Below are 27,569 nucleotides of genomic sequence, written 5' to 3' on the forward strand. Positions count from 1 at the left end.
TCTATTTTTATAGGAAAGTTTTATTCAGAGAACGTGCTGGATCTGACCCAAATCGGGCCCTGATCCGCCCAACCCAGAACACCCCCCCATGGAGTGTTGGACACCCCCCAGTACACCTCGGCCACTCCCCCAATCCATGGTGGGTACTGGGGGGTGGCACCACGCCCCCCACTTCTGTCAACGCCCCTCACTCCCGACCTGCAGCCCCTGCTAGCCCAGACCTGCCCCCCACAGCCCTGCTGGTGCCCCTCACTCCCGACCTGCAGCCCCTGCTAGCCCAGACCTGCCCCCCACAGCCCTGCCGGTGCCCCTCACTCCCGACCTGCAGCCCCCTGCTACTCCAGGCCTGGGACTAATCTGCCCTAGGCTGCTGCACATGCCCACATGGCCATGGGCAACTCAGCTCAGCCTCCCACAGCTTTGTTCCAGAGCCGGGGAGAGAACCCAGGAGTCCTGGCTCCCAGCCCCGCCCCCTTCCAGAGCCAGGAGAGAACCCAGGAGTCCTGGCTCCCAGCCCCCCCGCTCTGACCCCCTGCCCCCACTCCCCTCTCAGAGCTGGGAGAGAACCCAGGAGTCCTGGCTCCCAGCCCCCCCTGCTCTAACCACTAGCCCCCACTCCCCTCCCAGAGCCAGGAGAGAACCCAGGAGTCCTGGCTCCCAACCCCCCTGCTCTAACCACCAGCCCCCACTCCTCCCAGAGCCAGGAGAGAACCCAGGAGTCCTAGCTCCCAGCCCCCTGCTCTAACCCACCAGCCCCACTCCTCCCAGAGCTGGGAGAGAACCCAGGAGTCCTGGCTCCCAGCCCCCGCTCTAACCACCAGCCCCCACTCCCCTCCCAGAGCCGGGAGAGAACCCAGGAGTCCTGGCTCTGGGTTTGTGGGCAGGAAGGGAACCGATCAGGGCATCAAGTCTTTGACGTTTCCTGCCCTTCTCCGAACGCTCCAAGTGCAATACTGTCTGTGCCCCCCTCTGTGTAAAATAGCCCCCCCCAGCCTGTGCCGGGTCCCGTCCCTTGGCCCTGCTTGTGTGTCTGTGCCCTGCCCACCAGCCCCATGTCCCGCAGCTGAAACGAGACCAGATTTAACCCGAATTTCCCCTTTTTCTGTAAATATTAATTTATGGAGTGTAAAAAACCAACCAAACCCGGCCGATTTCTGGGGCCGGCGCTGAGCTGACGCCTCTCAAGCAATAAAGTCCCCGCGCGCGGGGCCTGGACGCTTCGTCCGGGGAGAAGCCGGAGGAGAAATTCCTGTTTTCTGTCCTCCCCCAAAGAGAAATTAACTCCAGGCACCAGGGCAGGCGGGGAACGTTCTACACAGGCCTGAGCTGGGCGTGGAACCCAGGAGTCCGGGCCCCGAGGCCCCCCGGCTCTAACTCACAAAGCAGCAGTGCCCCATTTCCACAGGTGGGAGGGGAGTGGGGCGCACACAGGGGTCAGTGGGGCGCAGACAGACACTCAGAGCCCTGAAGCAAGAACGGTTTTTATCCGATATCTTTACAGTTTCTTTGGTTCAGTGACCCCCCCCCCGTACCTTAGCACCCTCCAAAGTTATACTCAGAAGAGTCAGCTGGGGGGGCACAGTGCCCCCCCCTCCCAGATTCCAGACATCCACCATCCATCATACCTACAACCAGCTCTCCCTTGGGGGGAGGGGGGGTCAGCCTTTGGCTCCCTGGGGGGGGACATTTAAACCCAGATCTCCCCCCTCCATGTCACCCCCCCATACGAATACCTCGTTAAAAAGCAGAATTGTAAAAAAATCTTAAAATATATTTTTTAAAAAGCCAAAACTCTCTCAGAGCGGGGGGTGCAGCAGAGAACGAGGGGGGCATGGAGGAGTCTATGTGGGGGACACCCCCAGAAATTCTCCAGGAAATGTTGACTCGCTTTTTAAAAGCAATGGAAGCCCCCGTAAAAAGCCCTATGTCTGGGGGGGGACACCCATAGGGTAGAAAGGAATTAGGGGGCCCGTCCCCCATCCCACCAGACCCCCCTTTTTTGGTTCCAATGATTTTGTGCCAGCCCAGCTGCCATGTTGGCACAAACCAACCGCTGTGCCCCCCCCCCCACACCCCGGGGTCTGGGGTCCCCCCCATAAATCATATATATAAAAATATCCCAGCAAAAGTAAAAAATAGCTCTATATATAAAAGCAGATCTCGGGGTCGGCCCCTAAGGCACATGGCAGGGGATGGGGGGCAGTGGAATGTAACCCCCCCCCCAAAATACTGATCTCGGGGTGGGGAAAACCTTGCAGCCACAGCGCCCCCTGCTGGCTGATCCCACAAACAGCCTTGGGGGGAATGGGGCACTGGCCCCGCTCCGGCCCCAGGGCAGGGGCTGGCTGGCTGGCTCGGGGGATGGGACAGATTGGGGGTGGAGGGGGATGTGCGTTTGCCGGAGGGAATTTGGGGGTGACCCCCCCCGAGGGTGGCTGATGGGGGAGGGGTGTCTCGTCCCAGAGGGAGCCACTCCGGCCTGTGCCCTCGCTGGGGGTTTCAGAGCCTGGGGGTGAGCCAGACCCGCCCAATCTCCCTCCGGATCCCAGCTCCTGTACACGGCCCCACAGCACGTCCTAGAGAACAGAGGTACCCGACCCCCCCAGCATCCGTCCCCGCCGCCCCACGCCCCTGCCCAGCACCCCCCGGCAGGACACCCCCAGCGGGGAGGGCAAAGACCGCCGGCCTCTTCCTCCGTGGCGAGGGGTCTGGAGAGACGAGACAGCAGGGAGCAGGGTTAGAACCCAAAACTCAACGCTGGGCCCCCTGCCCCCACGGACCTCCCAGCGAGCGCCCTGCCCCCTCCCGGGCCCCTGCCCCAAACCCCCCACAGACCTCCCAGCGAGCCCCTGCCCCAGCCCAGGCCCCAGCCCCCCACGGGCCTCCCAGCGAGCCCCCTGCCCCAAACCCCCCACGGACCTCCCAGCGAGCGCCCTGCCCCCTCCCGGGCCCCTGCCCCAAACCCCCCCCAGACCTCCCCGCGAGCGCCCTGCCCCCCACGGGCCCCTGCCCCACCCCACGGGCGTCCCAGCAAGGCCCCTGCCCCCTCCCGGGCCCCTGCCCCACACCCCCCACAGGCCGCCCAGCGAGCCCCCGGCCCCGCCCGAGCCCCTGCCCCACACCGCCCACGGGCCTCCCAGCGCCAGGCCTGATGGCCGGGGGGAGCCCACCACTGGGCCCCCGGCCTCACCTGTGGCAGGGCTGCCCCTCATGTGAAGCTGGGCGAGGGGGGGGAGCTGTACTTGGCCAGGAGCTGCTGCAGCTGGGAATAATCCTCTTCCATGTCCTGGGGGGCCGGGGGGGGGGAGAATTACTCATGGGTGAAATGAAGAGACTGGAGACATCCCGGCAGCCCCTCCCCCTCTGCCCCCCTTAGCCCCCCATCTCCCCTCGAACGCCCCACTGACCCCCCGTCCCCATCTCCCCTCGAACCCCCCACTGACCCCGTCCCCATCTCCTCGAACCCCACTGACCCCCAGCCCCCAGAGCTCCCCACCCCGGTACCTTCAGCCTGAGAACAGCCTCCTGCAGGTGCTGGCAGCTGAGCCGCACGTCCTCCAACTGCCGGGGCGTCAGCACAAGGGAGGAGCCGGGCCCCTCCCCGTCCGGGCGCCGCGACCCCCAATCCAGAGAGCCGGGGCCGTTCGGGGCCGCCCCTGCGGGCGACCAACGGAGTTGGGTCAGTCTGGCAGCCCCCGGCCAGAGAGCACGTCCCTCCCCATGTCCCATCAGCCCCTGCTCCCATCGCCCCATGTCCCATCAGCCCCTGCTCCCATCGCCCCATGTCCCAGCATGCACCTCTCCCCCCATTTCCCAGCAGCCCCGCTCCCATCACCCCCCATGTCCCAGCATGCACCTCTCCTCCCCCATTTCCCAGCAGCCCCTCCTCCCATCGCCCCCATTTCCCAGCAGTCCCTGTTCCCATCGCCCCCATGTCCCAGCATGCACCTCTCCCCCATTTCCCATCAGCCCCTGCTCCCATCGCCCCATATCCCATCAGCACCTGCTCCCATCGCCCCATTTCCCATCAGCCCCTGCTCCCATCGCCCATGTCCCAGCATGCACCTCTCCTCCCCATGTCCCAGCATGCAACTCTCCTCCCCATTTCCCATCAGCCCCTGCTCCCATCGCCGCCATGTCCCATCAGCCCCTGGTCCCCTCGCCCCATGTCCCAGCAGCCCCTCTCTTCCCCCATTTCCCATCAGCCCCTGTTCCCATCGCCCCCATGTCCCATCAGCCCCTGCTCCCATCGCCCCATGTCCCAGCATGCACCTCTCCTCCCCCATTTCCCAGCAGCCCCTGCTCCCATCGCCCCCATGTCCCATCAGCCCGTTCCCATCGCCCCCCCATGTCCCAGCAGCCCCTCTCCTCCCCCATTTCCCAGCAGCCCCTGCTCCCATCGCCCCCATGTCCCATCAGCCCGTTCCCATCGCCCCCATGTCCCAGCATGCACCTCTCCCCCCCATTTCCCATCAGCCCCTGCTCCCATCACCCCATGTCCCAGGAGCCCCTGCTCCCATCACCCCATGTCCCAGCATGCACCTCTCCTCCCCCATTTCCCATCAGCCCCTGCTCCCATCACCCCATGTCCCAGCATGCACCTCTCCTCCCCCATTTCCCATCAGCCCCTGCTCCCATCGCCCCCATTTCCCAGCAGCCCCTGCTCCCATCGCCCCCCCCATTTCCCAGCATGCTGTTCTCATACCTGGTGCCCCCCCCTCGCTCTCGGCGCCATCACCCGCGTCCCGTTCCTCATCCTTGTCTCCGGCGCCCCTGTTCTCCGGCGCCCGGCGCCAGCCGTCCTCAGGGGACCCACGGCCCTCGTCCTCCGGCAGGGGGGACCCCCCGACCAGCAGCCTCTTCAGCGCAGACACTGGGGGGGAGGGTCAGATGGGGGGATTATATGGCCCCACAACCCAGGCCCACCCAGGCCCCCGACCCAACGGGACCTGGCCCAACTTGGGGGTCAGACCCCAGCCCCAGCGGGTCAGGCAGCTCACCCCAAGCCCCACGCAGGGAGTGGGCAGGTTGGGAGGTTTGGGGGGGGGATCTCACCTCTCTCCAGCGCGGCAGCTGCCAGCCCCCCCTCACCACCTGCCGCCTGAGGCTTGTGCAGAGCCAGCAGCTCCGCCAGGATCCGCTCCGAGTCCTTCTCCGGCTTCTCCAGGCCGCGCTCCTCGAACTCGATCCCCTCCAGTGCTCCGTCCTTCTCCCGATCTGGGGGGCAGGGAACAGTCAGCCTCCATGGGACCCCCACGGAACCCAGGAGTCCTGCCCCCTTCTTGGAGCCACCATGGAACCCAGGAGTCCTGATCCCCACCACCACGTAGCTGTCCCACCCCCCCACCAGCCCAGGTGCCCCCTCACCCCCCGCCTTGGCCTGGAGGGGGCAGGGAGGGAGGGAGCACGTGATGGCTTCTCCCCAGGCCAGGGTGCTGCCCATTATCCGGCCCCCCCCAGCCCCCCCATACCATCCGCGTGCGACGGCTCCCTGGGAGAGTTCCCGTTCTCCGAGCTGCTCAGCAGCGGCTCCCGGTAGCTGCAGGAGGCGGGGGGGGGGGGGTGTCAGTAAAGAAAGGAAGAACAGTCTCTCCCCTGAAAAAAACACATCCCATCCCGCCTCCATAGCTCCCCATATAACTGCCCCCGGCCCCCCCCAGAGCCAGCCGCATCCCAGCGCCCGGCGAGGGGTCCCCACAGAACCGCCTGTGACCAAGAGGGAATGTTCTTAACCTCTCCCCTGAACACTGGGCGGGTGCCTCAGTTTCCCCTCTGCAGGTCTCAGGGATCTAGGTGGTGGCTCAGGGGCTGTGATTGGTGCAGAGCCCGAGGGGGCCGGTGTGATGGTGTCTGCACAGAGAATGGCCGACGCCCGGTCTCCTGCTCTCCTGGCCCCTCCCCGGCAAAGGAGAGCAAAGGGGCCCCTCCCCTTTGGAGAACAAAGGGGTCAGGGACCTCCTGGCCGGGACCGGGACAAGCCCAGAGGAGGGACTGGGGGGGGTCAGTTGGGAGCTGGCTGGGGAGACGGGGGGAGGCCCAGACCTGGGGTCTGGGCTCCCCACCCCCCAAGATGGACCCGGCCGAGGGGTCCGGTTCTCTGTCCCTACAAGCTCTGCTTGGGGCCGTGTTCCTGTCGTCTAACAAACCGTCTGTGTCCCTGGCTGAGAGCCCCGGGGAATCGCGGGGAGGGGGGTGCAGGGCCCCGACTCCCCCACACTCCGTGACACACCCCCGGCCCCCCCCAGAGCCAGCCACGGGGTTCCGAGATAACCAGCCCCCAGCCCCACACGCCCGCTGCACTCACTAGCTGGGGCTGTACGGGGCCGACAGACTCGAGGCAGCACGACGCGGTTTCTGGTGATTGGACCCCGGTAGCTTCAGAGACCCGGCCGTCTCGCTGATCAGAGCGCACCAGCTAGGGACCGGAGAGGGGGGACAGCTCAGCCGGTGCCCCTCACTCCCGACCCGCAGCCCCTGCTCCCCCCCAGCCCTGCCGGTGCCCCTCACTCCCGACCCGCAGCCCTGTCAGCCCAGCCCTGCCCCCCCCCGCTCCGCTGGTGCCCCTCACTCCCGACCCGCAGCCCTGTCAGCCCAGCCCAGCCCCAGCTCAGCCGGTGCCCCTCACTCCCGACCCGCAGCCCTGCCCCAGCCCTGCCCCCAGCTCAGCCGGTGCCCCTCACTCCCGACCCGCAGCCCCTGCTCAGCCCAGCCCTGCCCCCAGCCCTGCCGGTGCCCCTCACTCCCGACCCGCAGCCCTGTCAGCCCAGCCCAGCCCCCCCAGCTCAGCTGGTGCCCCTCACTCCCGACCCGCAGCCCCTGCTCCCCCCCAGCCCTGCCGGTGCCCCTCACTCCCGACCCGCTAGCCCAGCCCCGGCTCACGTCTTTCTCTCCGACACCGTCTGGGCCACCAGCTCGTAGATTTGGGCTCCGAACTCCCAGCTGAAGATGACGTAAAAGGCCTTGCGGTCTGGCAGGGGAGGGGCCAATCAGAGGGGGGCTCCCCAGTGCCCCCCCAGGTCCGCAGACCCCACCCACTGCCCCTCCCGCCCCCAGCAGCATCCGCTCAGCCGGCCTGTGGGGCGGGGGCGGTTACAGGGGGGTGGGGGGGAACGGACTTCCCACAATGCACTGGGGCAGCCCCCCCCACCCCCGAGGGATTGGCTCAGGCTCAGCAAGGGCTCCTCCCTCACCCAGAGCTGGAGCATCACGGGGGCAGGAAGCCCCCGGCTGCCCCGGCTGCCCCCGAACCTCCCGGCTGCCCCCGAGCCCCCAGGCTGCCCCCGATCCCCAAACCCCCGGCTCCCCGAGCCCCCAAACCCCCAGGCTGCCCCCGAGCCCCCGGCTGCCCCCGATCCCCGAACCCCCGGGCTGCCCCCGGCTCCCGAACCCCGGCTGCCCCCGGCTGCCCCCATATCCCGCCCCCCGCTCCGGGCTGCCGACCTGTGGCCACGTCGCGGGTCATGGCAGAGCTGAGTTTGATGATGGGGCTCAGGAGCTGCCGGGGCTCGGGGGTGGGGCCGGGGGGGCGGCTGTGGCAGCGCAGAACCAGCCGCTCCTCCTGCCGCTGCAGCAGCACCAGGATGTCGTCCAGGAGCAGCACGTGCACATCTGGGGGGGCGCGGGGGGGTCAGCGGGGCGCCCCAGTCCCGGGAGCCCCCCAGCCACCGCCCGGTTCCAAGCCCCCCACCCCCCACAGCCCCATGCGCCTCCTGCCCCAGTGGACTCACCCCCACCCCTGCCCCCACCCCGACACTCACCCCAGCCTGGCCCCACCTCCCTGCCCCCACCCCGTCACTCACCCCAGCCTGGCCCCACCCCGTCACTCACCCCAGCCTGGCCCCCACCTCCCTGCCCCCACCCCGTCACTCACCCCAGCCTGGCCCCACCCCGCCACTCACCCCCAGCCTGGCCCCACCCCGCCACTCACCCCAGCCTGGCCCCCACCCCGTCACTCACCCCAGCCTGGCCCCACCCACCCCGTCACTCACCCCAGCCTGCCCCCACCCCGTCACTCACCCCAGCCTGGCCCCACCTCCTGCCCCCACCCCATCACTCACCCCCAGCCTGGCCCCACCCCGTCACTCACCCCCAGCCTGGCCCCACCTCCCTGCCCCCACCCCGTCACTCACCCCCAGCCTGGCCCCACTCACCCCAGCCTGGCCCCACCCCGTCACTCACCCCAGCCTGGCCCCCCACCTCCCTGCCCCCACCCCATCACTCACCCCCAGCCTGGCCCCACCCCGTCACCACCCCAGCCTGCCCCCACCCCGCCACTCACCCCAGCCTGGCCCCACCTCCCTGCCCCCACCCCATCACTCACCCCAGCCTGGCCCCACCCCGCCACTCACCCCAGCCTGGCCCCCACCCCCTGCCCCCCACTCACCCCAGCCTGTCCCCACCCCATCACTCACCCACAGCCTGGCCCCCACCCCTGCCCCCATCACTCACCCACAGACTGGCCCCCATCACTCACCCACAGCCTTCTCCTTACTGACCCCACAGCCAGCACCCAGCCCCAGTGCCCTCATCCCACAGCCAGCGCCCGCCCCAGTGGGAACAGACCCCCCTGACCCTACAGCCAGCGCCCCACCCCAGTGCCCCCTGACCCCACAGCCAGGCCCCCGCCCCAGTGCCCCTCACCCCACAGCCAGCGCCCCACCCCAGTGCCCCTGACCCTACAGCCAGTGCCCCACCCCAGTGCCCCCTCACAGCCAGCCTCCGCCCCTAGTGTAACCCTGACCCCACAGCCAGCACCCAGCCCCCAGTGCCCCCTCATCCCACAGCCAGTGCCCCCGCCCCAGTGCCCCTGACCCTACAGCCAGGCCCCCGCCCCAGTGCCCCCACCCCAGTGCCCCTGACCCTACAGCCAGGCCCCCGCCCCAGTGCCCCTGACCCCACAGCCAGTGCCCCACCCCGGCCGGGCAAGGCCCCACCTTGAACTCGCTGAGCAGTGGGTCCGAGCTCTGCTTCAGGCTGGAGAGATCCAGGCGCTTCTGATAGTCCTGCAGTTTCTGCGAGGGCGGCGGGGGGGGGGAGGGTGTTAAGGCCGGCTGGGTGGGGGGGGGCCTGCCACGGAGCGTGGGGGAGTCGGGCCCTGCACCCCCCACTTCCCGCGATCCCCGGGGCTCTCAGCCAGGGACACAGGCGGTTTGTTAGGCGACAGGAACAGCCCCCAGCAGGGCTTGTGGGTACAACCAGGACCCCCAGCCGGGTCCCTCTGGGGGGCAGGGAGCCCAGACCCCAGCCTGGGGCTCCCCGCGTCTTCCCAGCCAGCTCCAAACTGACCCCAGCATCTCACCCCTCCCGGCTCCTCCTCCAGCCTTTGGCCAGTTTCCCACCTGGCCCCAGCCCCCTCCTGGCTCAGGTCCCGTCCCTCCCCTAAAGTCACCCCCTGCTCCCCCCCACACGCAGCCAGTCCCAGCAAACTCCCCCGCGACATCCCCCGGTCAACATGTTAAGGCTGGCTGGACGGCCGGGTGGGGGCGCATGACAGCTGGGGTGGGGCAGGCGCATGACGGCCGGGTGGGGGTGTTAAGGACGGCTGGACAGATGGGGGTGGGGTGTTAAAGACGCGGGGTGTGGAGGGCAGCCAGGCGTGGCCAGATGGCTGGCCGGGGCTTACCATGAGGTTCTCCATGTACCGCACCTCCTGGTTGACGTGGTTGAGGATCTGCCGACAGCACTCGGCCGCCCGCTGCACCTTCGCTCGCTCCTCCTCCTCTGCAGGGACAGCTGGGTCAGTCAGCGCCCCCGGCCGCCCCCCCGGCCCCAGCCCCCGGCCGCCCCCCCGGCCCCAGCCCCCCGCCGCCTCGGCCCCAGCCCCCGCCCCACCCCGCCTCCCGCAGCCCTCAGCCAGCCCCCTTTCCTCTCCCCAACTCTCCCCATCTCCACCCCCCGCGGCCCCTCACCCGTGTACTTGGCGATGTTCTCCAGCAGCAGCGGGTACTTGGTGAGTCGCTGCATCTCGATGGGGATGATGTCCTTCAGCTGCAGCCGCCGGCAGCGCGCCTGGCTCTCCGCCTCCTGCAGGGACAGGCCGCTGGGACGGGGGCAGGGCAGGGGGCCGGGGGGGGGCGGGCTGGGGGGCAGGCTGGGGGCTGGGGGCGTGAGGAAGTGGGGATTTTCCCTTAGGTTCGATGTGAGTCTGACTGTTTTGCATGAGAGCTGCGGGTGCCTCAGTTTCCTGTGTATTGCACCAGTGTCTATGTGGTGGCAATCAGGGGGTGTGACTCGGGGGGGCTGCTCCAGCTGCCTGCAGGGGGGGCAGGGGCAGGGCCAGGGGGGCACAGGGCCGGGGGGGCTGTGCAGGGCCGGGGGCTCGGGATGGGGTGGGGATGGGGGTGGGCCGGGCGAGGGGCGAGGGCCGGGGCTCCGGTACCTGGATGAACTGGCTGAAGCGCGGCTCCTTGCGCTGTTTGGCCTTGAGCTGCTCCAGCGCGAACGACTGGCGGCTGCAGAACCGGGCCGAGAGCTTCTGGAACCAGCCGCCGCCTGGGGTGCCAGCCACACCTCCCTGCCCCTCCCAGCCTGCCCCCCCCCAGTCACACTGCCTGCCCCTCCCAGCCACGCCCCTGCCACCCCCTGCCCATCCCCAGCCCCCTCCAGTCACACCGCCTGCCCCTCCCCAGCCACGCCCCCTGCCACACCCCCTGCCCATCCCCCAGCCACTCCCCAGTCACAGCAGCGTGTCCCCTATCTCAGCGATGACGCAGTCTCCTCCCGGAGCTTCAGGCCTCGAGGAACAGGGCTGTCAGAGCCAGCCCCTCCCCAGCCATGCCCCTCCCCAGCCACGCCCCCAGCCACACCCCCTGCCCCTCCCCAGCCACACGCCCCTGCCCACGCCCTCCCCAGCCACACCCCTGCCCAGCCACGCCCTGCCCCAGCCACACCCCGCCCCCCCTTGCATGTGGCCCCCCCTGCCCCCAGCCCCGCTCACTGTGCGCCTCCGTCAGGTCGTCCAGGCCGGGGAAGATGTTGGCCAGTTCGGTCTCCTGGAAGAAGCCGTCGCTGAGCAGCGGCTGGTAGAAAAGCTCCAGCAGCACCCGCAGCATCCGCACGTGGGCGTGTTCGGTGAGGAACAGCTCTGGGGGGGCACAGGGGGGTCAGGCTGGGGGCTGGAGGGTTGTGGGGTCTCCACCCCACCTACCACTGGTGGGGTTGGGGACTGTGGGGAAACTGGGGCCTTGGGCAGGAGTTGGGGCAGGGGTGGGTGTTGGGGGTGGGAGCCGGGTCAGGAACCGGGAGGAGTTGGGGGCAGGTATTGGGGGCAGGGGCAGGAATCGGGTGCCACGGGGACTTGGGGGCTGGGGTGGAAGCCGGGGGCAGGAATCAGGGGCCGGGAGGATTTGGGGGCTGGGGGAGTTGGGAGCAGGAATCATGGGGCCAGGGAGTAGTTGGGGTGTGGGAGCCGGAGGGAAAGGGGGCAGGAACGGGGGTGGGGAGGTGGGGAGTCGGGGAGTCGGGGGCTGGGGAGGAGTGGGGTGCGGAGCCAGGAGTAGGGGCAGAGGGGAATTGGGGCAGGATTCGGGAGTGGGGGCCGGGGAGGCGGGGGCTGGGAGGAGTTGGGGCGGGAGCCAGGGACTGGGGGCAGAGGGGAATTGGGGGCAGGATTCGGGAGTGGGGGCCGGGGGAGGCGGGGGCGGAGCCAGGGACTGGGGGCAGGGGAATTGGGGCAGGATTCGGGAGTGGGGAGGCCGGGGAGGCGGGGCTGGGAGGAGTTGGGGGGCGGGAGCCAGGGACTGGGGGGCCGGGGGAAGGGGGGGCTCGATTCGGGGGGGGGGGGGCCGGGGGCGGCAGTCTGGGGCCGAGGTCTCCCCCCACCCACCGTTGATGACCTCCTGCCGCTTCACTTCGCCTTTCTTCAGCCTGAGGAGGGCGTCGGGTGGGACCCGCTGGCGCCAGGTCGGCGGCTCCGGCTCCAGCTCCGACACGCGCGGCTCAGTCTCCTCAGACTGGGGAAGCAGAAAGGACGGCGGGGGCTCCCCTCCCCCGGCCCCCCCGGGCTCCGGGCTGTGGGGAGAGGGTGGGTGAGAGCAGGGAGGGCTGCGCCAAGGCCCCCCCAAGCCCCTGCACCCCCCACTTTGCCCCTGCCCCCAGCCCCCCCCCGCCCCGCCGGCCTGCGAATCCGTGGGCTGGGGGCTCCCTGGCACCTACGTGACACCGCCGGGCCTCGGGCGCCCCGGCCCCAGGGGGGGTCTCTCCTGCAGCTCCCCGGCGCGGGCGGCCGCCTCGAGGTCCACGTCGCTGCGGGAACGTGGCTGCTTCCCCTTGGCCGAGCCGCGCTGCGAGCGCTTCCGCTCGGTCACACGCAGGCTCTCCGACCGGCCCAGCCTCCCCGGCAGCCTGCGGGCGCGGACAGCCACGGACGGGGGACACGGACCAGCCACGGACAGGGGGACGGAGACCGGACCAGCCACGGACGGGGGACACGGACCAGCCACGGACGGGGGGACAGAGACCGGACCAGCCACGGACGGGGGGACGGAGACCGGACCAGCCACGGACGGGGGACACGGACCAGCCACGGACGGGGGGACAGAGACCGGACCAGCCACGGACGGGGGACACGGACCGGACCAGCCACGGACGGGGGGACGGAGACCGGACCAGCCACGGACGGGGGGACGGAGACCGGACCAGCCACGGACGGGGGACACGGACCGGACCAGCCACGGACGGGGGCGACACGAGACGGGGTGGGGCGTGGACAGGGGAGTCCCGGATGGGACCAGCCATGAAGGGGGAGGGGGAACCCACGAACCAACCAGACACGAGGGGGGCATCGTAACCAGCCATGGGAGGCAGAATCATCCAATCACAGAGGAGGAGAAGCCACAGAGGGTACGAATGGACCAATGGGAGAAGCAAGGGGGTGGAACAGCCAATGGGAAGCAAGGATTGGAAGAGAAGATCAGGCACCAGGTGTGAAGATGGGGGGCGGGGGTTGTTCATGCACCAGCCTCCGGGAGGGGGTCATGCTGCAGGGAGCGGGGGGCTCAGTAGGGGGCGCTGTCCCTGGCACTAGTGCTGACCCCAATGCAGCGCTAGGGGGCGCTCTGGGGGTGCTCTCCCCGGCAGTCAGGGCTGGCCCGATGCCCCAGCACGGCGCTGAGGGGCAGCAGGGGCTGCTCTCCCGGCGCTAGGGGCGCTGGGGCAGTAGGGGCTGCTCTCCCGGCACTAGGGGCGCTAGGGGCAGTAGGGGGCTACTCCCGGCGCTAGGGGCAGTAGGGGCTGCTCTCCCGGCGCTAGGGGCAGTAGGGGCTGCTCTCCCGGCGCGAGGGGCGCTGGGGCAGTAGGGGCCGCTCTCCCGGCGCGAGGGGCGCTGGGGCAGCAGGGGCCGCTCCCGGCGAGGGGCGCTGGGGCAGCAGGGGCCGCTCCCGGCGAGGGGCGCTGGGGGCAGTAGGGGCCGCTCTCCCGGCGCTAGGGGCGCTGGGGGCAGCAGGGGCCGCTCTCCCGGCGCTAGGGGCGCTGGGGGCAGCAGGGGCCGCTCCCGGCGCTAGGGGCGCTGGGGGCAGTAGGGGCCGCTCTCCCGGCGCTAGGGGAGCTGGGGCAGTAGGGGCTCCCGGCGCTAGGGGGGCAGGGGGGCTCCCGGCTGCCCCGGCGCTAGGGGCAGTAGGGGCCGCTCTCCCGGCGCTAGGGGCGCTGGGGGCAGTAGGGGCTGCTCCCAGCACTAGGCGCTGGGGGCAGTAGGCTGCTCTCCCGGCGCTAGCGCTGGGGGCAGTAGGGGCTGCTCTCCCGGCGCTAGGGGCGCTGGGGCAGTAGGGGGGCCGCTCTCCCCGGCGCTAGGGGGCGCTGGGGGGCAGTAGGGGGGCTGCTCTCCCCGGCGCTAGGGGGCGCTGGGGGGCAGTAGGGGGGCCGCTCTCCCCGGCGCTAGGGGGCGCTGGGGGGCAGTAGGGGGGCTGCTCTCCCCGGCGCGAGGGGGCGCTGGGGGGCCCGGCAGGATGAGAACCGGGTACTTAGCTCAGCCCGTGGGTGTCTATACATTATTCTCCCTGTGGAACCAGCCTGTCCCCACAAACATGCAAATAGGGGGCTCCAGGGGGGTCACCGACCTTTTCCATTTTCTAGGAAGAAACAGCAGGAGAAGAGGAGCGTTAACTGCGGAGGAGGCGGCTGCCTGGCCCAGGAGGGACCCCCCCGAATGATACAGACAGAGGCACTCTAACCACTAGACCCCACTCCCCCCTGAACCAGGGAGAGAACCCAGGAGTCCTGGCTCCCAGCTCCCCCTGCTCTAACCACTAGACCCCACTCCCCCCTGAACCAGGGAGAGAACCCAGGAGTCCTGGCTCCCCCTGCTCTAACCACTAGACCCCACTCCCCCCTGAACCAGGGAGAGAACCCAGGAGTCCTGGCTCCCAGCCCCCCTGCTCTAACCACTAGACCCCACACCCCCCCGAACCAGGGACAGAACCCAGGAGTCCTGGCTCCCCCCTGCTCTAACCACTAGCCCCCTCTCCCCCCCCCCGAACCAGGGACAGAACCCAGGAGTCCTGGCTCCCAGCTCCCCCTGCTCTAACCACTAGACCCCACTCCCCCCTGAACCAGGGAGAGAACCCAGGAGTCCTGGCTCCCAGCCCCCCTGCTCTAACCACTAGACCCCGCTCCCCTCCCAGAGCCAGGGGCTGCGAATGGGGCAGGGCAGTAGCTGGGGCGCGAGTGAGAGCAGGAGCAGGGTGAAACCCCCACCCCACCCACCTCTCGGGGCAGTCGGCCCCCCAGTGAGGTCCCCGGGGGGGACATGCAGGGGCAGAAGTGAAGAGCAGGGAGAGGGACAGACAGATGGGGGAGGGGACTGCAGAGCACGGAGCGGGGGGGGCACCTCAGGGTGGCCCCCCAGGACTCACCTCTCGTTCTCAGCACTGTCCTCGGGGGGCTGCTCGCTGGGGGGGGCCTCCCCCGGCTCCACGGGACACTGGGGCTCTGACCCTGGCAGGGGAGGGGAGGGGGGAGAGCAGGAGATGGATGCTGGGGGGGCCAACAGCAACCCCCACAATACTGTAGCCCCTCCCCCCCCGTATGTCTGGTCCCTTCTTCCCCATGTCCTCCCCAGCCCCTCCCCCATCTCTTACCCAGCTCCCCATCGGTCCCCTCCCCCGGAGGGGGGTTCACGGTCACAGAAACTCCGGGGGGGTCAAGCCCTGGGGTCCCAGACGCGCCCCCCTTGGTCCGGCTCTCGCTGCGCTCCAGCAACTTGAGACCCTTCCGCTCTGGGGCCTTGTCCGCTGTGGGGAGACGTGGGGCAGGTCAGTCACTCAGAGACACCCCCCTGCTCTAACCACTGCACCCCACTCCCCTCCCAGAGCTGGGGGAGAACCCAGGAGTCCTGGCTCCCAGCCCCCTCTGCTTTAACCACTACACCCCGCTCCCTTCCCAGAGCCGGGAGAGAACCCAGGAGTCCTGGCTCCCAGCCCCCCCTGCTTTAACCACTACACCCCGCTCCCTTCCCAGAGCCGGGGGAGAACCCAGGAGTCCTGGCTCCCAGCCCCCCCTGCTTTAACCACTACACCCCGCTCCCTTCCCAGAGCCGGGAGAGAACCCAGGAGTCCTGGCTCCCAGCCCCCCCTGCTTTAACCACTACACCCCACTCCCCTCCCAGAGCCGGGAGAGAACCCAGGAGTCCTGGCTCCCAGCCCCCCTGCTCTAACCCACTAGGCCCCACTCCCCACCAGGAGCACGGAAACAACACACGAGTCCTGGCTCCCAGCCCCCCTGCTCTAACCCACTAGGCCCCACTCCCCTCCTGGAGCAGGGAGAGAACCCAGGAGTCCTGGCTCCCAGCCCCCCTGCTCTAACCACTACACCCCACTCCCCTCCCAGAGCCAGGAGAGAACCCAGGAGTCCTGGCTCCCAGCCCCCCCCCTGCACTAACCACCAGCCCCTGCTCCCCTTCCAGAGCCAGAGAGAGAACCCAGGAGTCCAGCCCCCCCCCGCTCTAACCACTAGGCAGCTGAACTCCACACAGCGAGCGGCGCTGGACACAGACGGGGGGGGGAGCGGCTGCATGCTGGGGCAGTGGGGGGGTCAGTAACTGATGGTTGGGGTGACGGGGTTAGTGCATTAGGGGATGCAGCCCAGACCCCTGCCCCCCAGGTGAGAAGGACACACCCCATTTGTGGGGAGAGTTAATGGGGTTACGGGGGCAGATGCCCTGGGGGGGCCATGCATGGGGCCGGGGGGGGCCAGTACCTTCACCCTCGGGGACTTTGCTTTGTCTGAAATCGGAATCTGCAAGAGAGAAGAGCGAGGGAGAGTGACAGGCTGAGGGGGGGGCCTCCGCAGAGCCCCACAGCTCCCCTGGGACCAGCACCCCAGCAGGGCCCCCCCGGGCCCTGAGCCCCTGGGGAGCTGAGCGGGGCCCAGGCCACGGCCTGGCTCAGAGAGAGGGGGGGCGCTGGGGCGAGGTGCCCCACAACATCCCGGAAGTCGGGGATTTCGGATGTGCTCAGAGCTTCAAATTTGGGGGCGCACAGGGAGCGGGGGGGGTCGGGGGGCACACAGGGAGTGGGGGGTGCATGGGGGTTCGGGGTGCACACAGTTGGGAGGATTGGGGTCACGGGGATCCAGGGGCACACATGGAGCTGGGGAGTTGGGGGCACACAGGGAGTTGGGGGTGCACGGGGGTCGGGGCGCACAGGAGTCGGGAGGATTGGGGGTCACGGGGATCCAGGGGACACACATGTAGCTGGGGTTGGGGTGCACAGGGACCCAGGGGGCACAGATGGAGCCAGAGGGGTTGGGGCGCACAGGGAGCCGGGAGGATCGGGGCACAGGGAGCCGGGAGGATCGGGGCGCACAGGGACCCAGGGGCACACAGGGGCCGGGAGGATCGGGGGAGGCACAGGGGGCCGGGAGGATCGGGGGCACAGGGAGTTGGGGTCAGGGGCCGGGGGGTCGGGGCGCACAGGGGGCCGGGAGGATCGGGGGAGGCACAGGGGGCCGGGAGGATCGGGGGAGGCACAGGGAGCCGGGAGGATCGGGGGAGGCACAGGGAGCCGGGGGGGCACAGGGAGCCGGGAGGATCGGGGGCACAGGGGCCGGGAGGATCGGGGGCACAGGGGCCGGGAGGATCGGGGGCACAGGGGCGGGGGCGGGCACAGGGGATCGGGCGCACAGGGGCGGGGAGGATCGGGGCGTACAGGGGGCGGGGAGGATCGGGGGCAGGGGGCCGGGAGGATCGGGGGCACAGGGGCCGGGAGGATCGGGGGCACAGGGACCCAGGGGCACAGGGCGCTGGGGGTCGGGCGCACAGGGGCCGGGAGGATCGGGGCGCACAGGGACCCAGGGGCACACAGGGAGCTGGGGGGAGTCGGGGGGCGCACAGGGACCCAGGGGCATACAGGGAGCCGGGAGGATCGGGGGGGGGCACAGGTGGCCGGGAGGATCGGGGGGCACAGGGGGCCGGGGGGGGTCAGGGGGGCACAGGGAGTCGGGGGGATCAGGGGGGCACAGGGACCCAGGGGGCACAGGGGGGCTGGGGGGGTCGGGGCGCACAGGGGGCTGGGAGGATCGGGGCAGGACAATCTGGCCTGGGAGCCCCAGGGGTGCACAGGAGACTCAGGCTCTGTGGAAGTGGGAGCACACACGGGGCAGTGGGAGGAGCGATTTGGGGGGCCGGGAGGGGCAGGGCCAGGGGGGTGCAGAGAGGACTGGGGGGCAGGGCCCCGGCCCCCCCACGTACTGTGGGAGTCCCCACGGTTCCAGCGGGTGGCGTCCAAGAGGCTGAAGCCCTTTCGCGGCTTGGGGGGCTCCTCCGGCTTCCGGCTCCCCGACATCTGCAGAGTTGGGGGAAGGTGAGTCAGTGGCTCAGGAAGCAGGACTGGGGTTCCCGGGGGGGCAGGCGGGGGGGGCTCAGTGCCCCGGGTGTCACTGGTTAACGAGGGGGGGGGAGAGGGAGTTTGTTGGTGCACAGGGACCGGAGAGGGACTCGGGACCCCGGCCCGGCCTGGAGGATGGAGACCCCAGCGACCGGTGACCTGGGGACCCGGAGACCCAGCTCAGGAGTCGCAGCCGGTTCTGGCCAGTGGGGACAATGGGCTGCGGGGAGAGGACCCCGGTGACCTGCCCAGCCGGCTCCAGCCAGAGGGGCCAGAGGGGGGCTGAGAGGAGACCCAGGCCCCGGTTTATGACCCTGTGTCCCTGGAGAGGAGACAATGGACAGAGGGGGCCTGGGGCCGGGGGTATCGGAGGCCCAGCTGGGAGCAGGGGGCTCGGGGCTGGAGGGGGGAGCAGGCAGAGCCCCCCCGGCTGCAGGGGGACTGGGATGTGCTGGGCTGAGGGAGGCCAGGCCTGAGGCCGGAGAGTTTCCTGTGCTGGGTTCAACCCCCAATAACCCTCCTGTGTTACGCTGGGGGGGAGTCGCTGGGGGCTAGAGAACGGGGGGGGGCACCCCCCACGGACCGCACGGGGCCACGCGGGGGCCTGATCCGTGCGCCCGTGACAGGGCTCGGTCCCCAAACTGTCCCGCGCTACGCAGGGGGCCATGGGGGGAGACAAGAGGGACTAGGTGTGAGCCCCCTCCCAGAGCCAGAGAGCGAACCCAGGAGTCCTGGCTCCCAACCCCCCCCCTCACTCTAATCACCAGCCCCCCCTCCCCTCCCAGAGCCAGAGAGCGAACCCAGGAGTCCTGGCTCCCAGCCCCCGCTCTAATCACCAGGCCCCTCCTCCCAGAGCCAGAGAGCGAACCCAGGAGTCCTGGCTCCCAGCCCCCGCCGCTCTAATCACCAGCCCCTCCTCCCAGAGCCAGAGAGCGAACCCAGGAGTCCTGGCTCCCAGCCCAGCCCCCTCCTCCCAGAGCCAGAGAGGGAACCCAGGAGTCCTGGCTCCCAGCCCCAGCATCTCACCTTCTTGCGGAAGAAATTCCCTTTCGATTTCTTGCTCGCCCAGTTTGGTTTTAACGCCCAGGTGCTTCATATAGGTCACGATGGCGGCGAAAATCGCGGAGCTGGGGAGGGCACATCAGTGGGGGCCACGGGGGTCAGCGGGGGCTGTTCGGGGGCACATCAGTGGGGGCCACGGGGTCAGCAGGGGCTGTTCGGGGGCACATCAGTGGGGGCCACGGGGTCAGCAGGGGCTGTTCCGGGGGCACATCAGTGGGGGCCACGGGGTCAGCAGGGGCTGTTCGGGGGCACATCAGTGGGGGTGCCATGGGGGCTGTTCTGGGGCGGATGGAGCACATCAGGGGATGCCATGGGGGTCAGCAGGGGCTGTTCGGGGGCACATCGGGGTGCCATGGGGTCAGCACAGGGGCTGTTCTGGGGATGGGGCACATCGGGGGTGCCATGGGGGTCAGCAGGGGCTTTTCTGGGGACACACCAGTGGCGGGTGCCACGAGGGTCAGCGGGGGCTGTTCTGGGGACACACCAGTGGCGGGTGCCACGAGGGGTCGGCGGGGGCTGTTCTGGGGGCACATCGGTGGGGTGCCACGAGGGGTCGGCGGGGGCTGTTCTGGGGGGTGGGGCTCTATCTCAGACATCTTGGCTGCACCCCAGTTCAGGCAGCTCAGTCCCCAGATTTCCCACGGGTGTCAGCCCCGGCGCTGCAGAATCTCACATCACTGTCTGGACACCAAAGGGGTGAGAGGAGCCTGTGATCCACCCCCCACACCACAACCCCCGTCCTGCTGGGGGGGCAGGTTCACCCCCCCATCCAGAGACCTGGGGGCATGATGCCCCCCCCTTTGTTTTACCTTTTTTCCTCGTCGGTGGAGATCGTGGGGCTGGAAAGAAACGGAAACATGAACCCAGGCGTCCGGGTCAGTGCTGACTCGAGCCCTGACCCCTCGAGTCCTGTGCAGGCAGCCCCGCAACCCCTCCTGCAACCCCGCATAACCCCTGCCCCCACATAACCTGCCCTCCCGGATAACCCCTCCCTCACATAACCCACCCCTGCCCCCTGCCCCACATAACCTGCCCTCCCGGATAACCCCCTCCTCACATAACCCACCCCTGCCCCCACATAACCTGCCCTCCCGGATAACTGCCCCCCGCCCCCCACCCCTTCTGCACAAGCCGCCCCCGCCCAGCAGGGCCCAGCACTCACTGGCATGGCGGCCGTGGGGCAGGGCAGCGTGTTCCAGCAGCGGGAGGGGGCCGGGCCGGGGGCTTTATCCGGCCCCAGGGATGATGCAACCGGCAGCAACAGCGGGCGGGGGCAGGGGACAGCTGGTTCCCATCCACCCACATGGCGGCCCAGGGGCCTGGGCAGGCTGGCGGAGGGGTGGGGTCCCAGGAGTCCCGGGGGCCTGGGCAGGCTGGCAGAGGGGGCTGTCCCAGGGTCCCAGGGGGCCTGGGCAGGCTGGCGGAGGGGTGGGGGTCCCAGGAGTCCCGGGGGCCTGGGCAGGCTGGGGAGGGTGGGGGCCAGGGTCCCGGGGGCCTGGGCAGGCTGGGGAGGGGTGGGGTCCCAGGAGTCCCAGGGGCCTGGGCAGGTTGGCGGAGGGTGGGGGCCCAGGGAGTCCCGGGGCCTGGGCAGGCTGGCGGAGAGGGTGAGGGTCCCAGGGGGGACCTGGGCAGGCTGGCGGAGGGGGTGGGGGTCCCAGGGGACCTGGGGGCCTGGGCAGGCTGGGGAGGGGGTGGGGCTGGGGTCCCGGGGGCTGGGCAGGCTGGCGGAGGGGTGGGGGCCCAGGGAGTCCCAGGGGCCTGGGCAGGCTGGCGGAGGGGGGGGTCCCAGGGGGGGTCACTCACTGCATCTCGTCCAGCCGCACCAGCAGCAGCTCCGCCAGCTGCTTCTCCTTGGCCTCGCGGATCCCGCGATCCCGGGTGTGATACGACTCCAGCTCCGCCAGCTCCTGCTCGCCCGGCGTCATCCCCATCATCCGCTTCGACCTGGGGGGGGGCAGTGAGCCAGGAACAGCCCCTGCCCCTGCCCCCCCCCCCGATCCGGCCCCCACCCGACACCCCTTCACCCCCCATGGGAGCCCCTGGCAGGACCCACCTGAAATCCTCCAGCTGCCGGGAGATCTCGGGCTCCTGGAAGCTCTGGATGTCGATCAGGAACTGGCGCAGGGTCTCGTCCGGGAGCAGCTCCGGGCGGCTCCGGTCTGTGGGGAGAGAACAGGGCGCTGCGAGCTTCCCCACAGCAGTGCCCTGAGCCGGGACCTGGCGCTGCGAGCTTCCCCACAGCAGTGCCCTGAGCCGGGACCTGGCGCTGCGAGCTTCCCCACGGCAGTGCCACCTGGCGCGAGCGTCCCCCCAGCAGTGCCTGAGCCGGGACCTGGCGCTGCGAGCTTCCCCACAGCAGTGCCCTGAGCCGGGACCTGGCGCTGCGAGCTTCCCCACGGCAGTGCCCTGAGCCGGGACCTGGCGCTGCGAGCTTCCCCACGGCAGTGCCCTGAGCCGGGACCTGGCGCTGCGAGCTTCCCCACGGCAGTGCCCTGAGCCGGGACCTGGCGCTGCGAGATTCCCCACAGCAGTGCCGCCAGCCAGAGCCCCTGGTGCTGTGAGCTCCCCCCAGCAGTGCCCTGAGCCAGGACCCTGGCGCTGCGAGCTTCCCCCAGCAGTGCCTGAGCCAGGACCTGGCGCTGCGAGCTTCCCTACGGCAGTGCCCTCAGCCAGGGATTGAGACTCTTTTCCGGTGCCCAGTGAAGGGTCCCGGTTCTGTATTTGGAAGAGGAGACTCCCAAAGCCCCCCAGGACCCACATCCCCCTCCCCAGCCTGGATCCTAAATGATTTCCTGATCGCCACACACAAAGCGGGGGCGGGGCAGGGGCTGGGACCAGCTCTCTGCCCGTTTGGGACAGGAAGTGAAGGTAAATCCTGGGTCTGAACAGCAGCTTCAGCCCAGTAAAATCTGGGGCTTTCCTAATAGATCAGGTGTGGGGGGGGTCCAGGGCCAGTGATGGGGGGGGGCTGCCACGGAGCGGGGGGGAGTCGGGCCCTGCACCCCCCCCCCCCCGCGATCCCCGGGGCTCCCAGCCAGGGACACAGGCGGTTTGTCAGGCGACAGGAACAGCCCCCAGCAGGGCTTGTGGGTACAACCAGGACCCCGAGCCGGGTCCCTCTGGGGGGCAGGGAGCCCAGACCCCAGCCTGGGGCTCCCCGCGTTTCCCAGCCAGCTCCAAACTGACCCCCCCAGCATCTCACCCCCTCCCCCGGCTCCTCCTCCCGCCTTTGTCCAGTTTCCCACCTGGCCCCAGCCCCCTCCCCTAAAGTCACCCCCAGCCCCCCCCACGCAGCCAGTCCCAGCAAACTCCCCCACGACGTCCCCCGTCAATCCGCCCCCTCCCTGCTGCCGCACCAGCGGTTGGGGGGGACCCGGGGGCCAAAGGGGGGGGGGGTTCAGCCATTCAGAGACGGCTGCAGGGCTGCGCGACGGCCACCAGGTGGCTCCCTGTGCCAGCTTGGCAGGGCCTGGCCCCGGTCGGCTACACCCCCCATCCGGCCTTTCCCACGGCCACCCCCAGGCCTGCCAGTGCCCCTCACTCCCGACCCGCAGCCCCTGCCAGCCCCGCCCTGCTGGTGCCCCTCACTCCCGACCCGCAGCCCCTGCCAGCCCAGCCCTGCCAGTGCCCCTCACTCCCGACCCGCAGCCCCCTGCCAGCCCCGCCCTGCCGGTGCCCCTCACTCCCAACCCGCAGCCCCTGCCAGCCCAGCCCTGCCAGTGCCCCTCACTCCCGACCCGCAGCCCCCTGCCAGCCCCGCCCTGCCAGTGCCCCTCACTCCCGACCCGCAGCCCCTGCCACCCCCACGCCTGCCAGGGCCCCGCACTCCCGACCCGCAGCCCCTGCCAGCCCCGCCCTGCCGGTGCCCCTCACTCCCGACCCGCAGCCCCTGCCAGCCCCGCCCTGCTGGTGCCCCCCACTCCCGACCCGCAGCCCCTGCTAGTCCATCCCCAGGATTCTCCTTGCTCCCTGTTCGAAGCTGCTGTAAACAGCTGCCAGGTCCCACCCCAGAGGCAGCTGCATCTACAAGGGCAGTCGGTGAGCCTGGGAGGGGACCCTGAGGGCCGGGAAGCAATGGGGTTCAGGATCTCCCCGGGGAATGGGGGGGGGGGGGCTGGGAGGCGGGTTATCTCCATTCACCCCAAGCTCCGAGTGCGACGCTCACCCAGTTCAAACTGCACCTGGGCCGGGACGGGGACACGCAGGAGCTGGAGAGAGAGAGAAGGGGGGGGGTTAGAACAAAGGGTCGATTTCCGGGGGGGGCACCAAGGGGACCCGGGGCCTGAGAACTGCAGCTGGGGGGGTGGTGAATGAGATCCGGGGGGGGGGTCGTATGTCTGATGCCCCCAGAGGGGGCCCCAATGGAGTCACGGGGGGCAGGTTCCTTCAGATGGTTGGAGTCACCCTTGGGAGAAGGAGCAGCTGGGGGGGGGGTTGGGCTCATTCTGCAGGGATGGGGGGTCATTCCGGGGAGTGGGGGGGCCACAGGGGGGTTCTCACCCCCGCCTTGTCCAGGAACGTGTGGTAGAAATCCAGGAAGAGTTTCTTCCCCTCCTTGGGGCTGGCGCTGCGGATCAGATCCACGTGCAGGTAGCAGAGCTGGGGGATGGGGTCAGAACGGGGGCACCTGAGAGCCGAGGGGACGGGCAAGTCTCAGCCCGCCTCCCCCGCCGCCCCTCCCCCGCTGCCTGGTACCCCCCAGCCCGCCTCCCCCGCCGCCCCTCCCCCGCTGCCTGGTACCCCCAGCCCGCCTCCCCGCTGCCCCTCCCCGCTGCCTGGTACCCCAGCCCGCCCCCGCTGCCAGGTACCCCCAGCCTCCCCGCCCGCCTCCCCGCTGCCTGGTACCCCAGCCCGCCTCCCCGCCTCCCCCGCTGCCTGGTACCCCAGCCCGCCTCCCCGCCGCCCCTCCCCGCTGCCTGGTACCCCAGCCCGCCTCCCCGCCGCCCCTCCCCCGCTGCCTGGTACCCCCCAGCCCGCCTCCCCCGCCGCCCCTCCCCCGCTGCCTGGTACCCCCCAGCCCGCCTCCCGCCGCCTCCCCGCTGCCTGGTACCCCAGCCCGCCTCCCCGCCGCCAGGTACCCCAGCCCGCCTCCCCGCCGCCCCTCCCCGCTGCCAGGTACCCCAGCCCGCCTCCCCGCTGCCAGGTGGTACCCCATCCTGTGCTCCCCATGCTGCCCCTCCCCCACTGCTGGGATCCCGCCTCAATTCCCCGCCCGCAGGAGGCCCCCCCCGCCCGGGGCCGGGGCACGGATTCAGCCTAACCCATGAGGGCAGTGACCGGTGACCGCCAGCCGGGGGGCGCAAACATCTCACCAGGTCTCGGGAGCGGATGCCCCCCAGGACTCGGCCCCTCCCCCCCCCGCTCACCACCGGGCAGGAGTCGAACTGCAGAACCACGTGCTGGAGAAAGGCCATGAGATAGGCCGGGTGCGTCTTCACCACCACCACGCTCTGGAACAGGCTGCTGTGGTCCTCCGGCGTCTGGGGGGGGCAGCCAGGGAATGAGCCCCCCGCTGAGCCCCTCCTCCACCCCCCCGCGCCCCACCCCTCCCCGATCCCCCGTCCCCTCCTCCAGCCCCACGCCCCCAATCCCCTGATCCCCCACCCCACGCCCCAATTCCCCCACACCTCCCCTGATCCCCCATCCCCTCATCCCCACACCCCACCCCTCATCCCCATGCCCCACCCCTCCCTCCTCCATCTCCCCACACAGCCCCAAATCCCCACCCCCTCCCCGTCCCTCCTCCATCACCCCCACTCCTCATCCCCTCCCCACCCCAATGACACAGGCCGCATGACCCCACCCCTGGGACCCCCCCTCACCGGCTCGATGTCATTCTCAAAGTCCTCGTCCTCAGCCCCGATGATGGCCATGCTGGACGGCGCTGGGCCCTGGGGGCAGAGAGAGGGTGGGATGTGCCCCGTGGGGGAGGGGCCGGGGCCCAGAGAGGGCTCCAGGGGGAACAGAAAGGGGGAGGGATTGAGGGGCCCCACCCCCAATTCTAACCCCCCAGCTGTGCGGTGGGGGGAGCTGGGGCCAAGCAGGCCCTTCAGCCACAGAGTATCGGGGGGTCTCCCCTCCCCCCACCACTCACCCCGTTGTACGGCTCGTCCGGCTCCATCCTGCCCCTGGGGGGGACCCACCTGCCAAAGACACCAGGGTAGGTCACAGGGGCGCAGGAAGCAACCCCCAGCCCCGATCCCTCCCCGGCCCCGATCCCTCCCCGGCCCCCCACCGGCCCCGATCCCTCCCCCGCCCCCCCCCGGCCCCGATCCCTCCCCCGGCCCCCCACCGGCCCCAATTCCTCCCCAGCCCCCCACTGCCCCCGATTCCCCACCGGCCCCGATCCCTCCCGGCCCCCACCGGTCCCGATCCCTCCCTGTCCCCTGAGGCCTCGATCGCTCCCTGCCCCCCCCACTCCAGTTGAGCCTGTCTCAGCCCCCCATGGGAAAGGCCACCCCCCCACTGGTACAGAGGATGTGCGGGGGGGCTACGCGTGCTTGGGGGGTGCACTGGGGGGGCTGTGGGGAGCAGCAGGGGGCAAACGCTCCCTGTGTCTCCTGCACCCCTCACGCTCCCCGCCCGGCCCAGACATTCCGGCGCGAGCTGGAGGTGAGCGCGTGATGAATGCAGGGTTTGTGTGGCACAAAGAAGCTCAGATCCCTGGCCGGGCAGGGGGGGGGGGGGGGCTCCCGACTGCCAGCTTGACTCACGCCCCACACCCAGGACAGGCCCGGAGCCCTGTCATGGGCAGGGGCGGGGGGGGAGGGGGGGCGTCTGTCTGAGCCTACAGAGCACGAGCCCAGGAGTCACTGCCCCCCAGTGGCCAGTTCCGGAATAGCCCCCCCCCGCCCAGCCGGATCCTGTGGCTGTCAGTTCCGCAGGCCTGGCTGAGCACAAGGGGGTAATTTCACCCCCTCTTCTCCCTTGGGGGGTGGAGACTGGACCCCTCAGCGTTCCTAAAGCTGCTAGAAAATGTCAGCTGAGCAGGGGGGGCTGAGGGGGCAGCAGGTGGGGGGAGCAGGTCGGGAAGGGGGGGATGGGGAGGTGAGGATCGGGCTGCACGGGGGGGGCAGAGAACAGCAGGCCCCCCCCCAAGCCTTCCCATCTGGTACCTGCCTCTAGGCGATGCCGAGACGTGGCTACAAGCAGCAAATCCCCCCCTCCCCGGGGGCTGCAGGGCCCGGACACCTGGGTTCCTCTGCGCACCCCTCCCTCAACCGGAAAGGCAGCTCCGCTGCGCTGAAACACACAGCGAGGGCCCCAGATTATTTACAGCGAGAGACTCGGAGCCTCAGCTTCCTGCAGGAAGTGATGAGCCGCGGCCACATCCCCCCCCCCCCCGCCCGGCCCAACCGGCCCACAACCCCTGGTGCCAGTCACCAGCCGGGGAGCACTGACCTCCCAGGGACACAGAGAGCCTGACGGTGCCCCTCACTCCCGACCCGCAGCCCCTGCTACCACCACCCCCGCTGCTCTGCCAGTGCCCCTCACTCCCGACCTGCAGCCCCAGCTACCCCCAACCTCCCGCTCTGCCAGTGCCCCTCACTCCCGACCCGCAGCCCCAGCTACCCCCAACCTCCCGCTCTGCCAGTGCCCCTCACTCCCGACCCACAGCCCCAGCTACCCCCAACCTCCCGCTCTGCCAGTGCCCCTCACTCCCGACCCGCAGCCCCAGCTACCCCCAACCTCCCGCTCTGCCGGTGCCCCTCACTCCCGACCCGCAGCCCCTTGCAGCTCCTCCCCTTCTGGGAGCTGTAGACACATTTGCCCCGCTGGGGTGGGGGGCTCCAGTCTCTGCTGGGGTCTCCCAGGATCTCTCCGGCTGCTCCCGGCTGTTCCTGACAGGTGGCGGGTGGGGGAGGGGTCTGTGTCCGCGGGATGTTTGGGGGGGGGTCAGAGATGGCAGGTCAAGTCCAGTGAAATATTTCACCAATTCCAGACATGGCAGGAATCGGGGGCGGGGGGCGGTCGGGCATTAAAGTGTAACCGGCCCTGACCCCCCAGTACCCCCTCCCCATGTGTCCCCGCGGGGGGCACCCTCGCAACCCCGCCCCCGCCCCATGCAGGGTCTATCTACCCCCCCCGTGGGGCACAGAGCCCTCCCCCGGCAGCCAGGGGGGTCCCTCTCTAGGGGGCGCCACCTCTGGAGGGGGGATCAGGACTGACCTTCGGGGGGCGGACACGGGGCCCTTCCCCTCGGGGACGGGGCAGCTCAGATCCAGCCCCCCTGGACCCCCAGAGCCCTTACAGCCCCCAAGCTAGAGAACGGCCCCCCCCCTCACAGCCCCCGAGAACCACCCCTGCCCCCCAGCGCCCCTCCCCCCCAAGGCGCCTCCCGACCCCACCCGGGCACCATTCGGGGCGTGGGGCGGGACCCGAGTCCGGGGGATTCCCACCGGAAACGCCACTTCCGCTCCGCGCCCCCACCCCGGGTCGGGTCTCACCCGCCGCTTGCTCCGCACCGGACCAGACCGGACCGGACCGGTCAGGCCGCTCCGCTGCGCTCGGCTCCGGCTCCGGCTCCGGCTCCGGCGGCGGGACCAGGCCGGGGGGGGCGGGAGCAGGAAGCCGCTGCCTTTTCCGGGCTCCCCCCCCCGCTCCGTGCAGCGCTTCCTGCCCCGGCCACGAGAGACCGGGACCTGCCACTGCGCCCCCAGCCCCCCTGAGTGCACCCCCAGCCCCTGCACC

The 27,569-nt window shown here is 70.3% G+C and overlaps 1 protein-coding gene across 1 annotated transcript; it reads right to left on the reverse strand.

Moving 5' to 3' along the window:
* Positions 1 to 1,465: 1,465 nt before the first annotated feature.
* On the reverse strand, positions 1,466 to 27,479 carry ARHGEF1 (Rho guanine nucleotide exchange factor 1). The gene is given in 34 exon segments (XM_039512432.1): positions 1,466 to 2,708; positions 3,191 to 3,286; positions 3,505 to 3,656; positions 4,706 to 4,873; positions 5,056 to 5,217; positions 5,472 to 5,539; positions 6,305 to 6,415; positions 6,880 to 6,967; positions 7,441 to 7,608; positions 8,474 to 8,572; positions 8,894 to 9,011; positions 9,623 to 9,720; positions 9,909 to 10,023; positions 10,379 to 10,491; positions 10,937 to 11,083; positions 11,825 to 12,009; positions 12,154 to 12,425; positions 13,982 to 14,063; positions 14,847 to 14,928; positions 15,072 to 15,224; positions 16,189 to 16,227; positions 17,681 to 17,774; positions 18,843 to 18,875; positions 18,877 to 18,943; positions 19,688 to 19,717; positions 20,682 to 20,822; positions 20,932 to 21,037; positions 23,044 to 23,086; positions 23,379 to 23,477; positions 24,245 to 24,358; positions 24,701 to 24,769; positions 24,973 to 25,021; positions 25,998 to 26,120; positions 27,326 to 27,479. Coding segments are annotated over 31 exon segments (3,321 nt in total). The 5' UTR covers positions 25,000 to 25,021; positions 25,998 to 26,120; positions 27,326 to 27,479; the 3' UTR covers positions 1,466 to 2,708; positions 3,191 to 3,208.
* Positions 27,480 to 27,569: the final 90 nt, after the last annotated feature.

This window comes from Mauremys reevesii, linkage group 24, assembly GCF_016161935.1.
Source record: "Mauremys reevesii isolate NIE-2019 linkage group 24, ASM1616193v1, whole genome shotgun sequence".
Taxonomy (NCBI): Eukaryota; Metazoa; Chordata; order Testudines; family Geoemydidae; genus Mauremys; species Mauremys reevesii.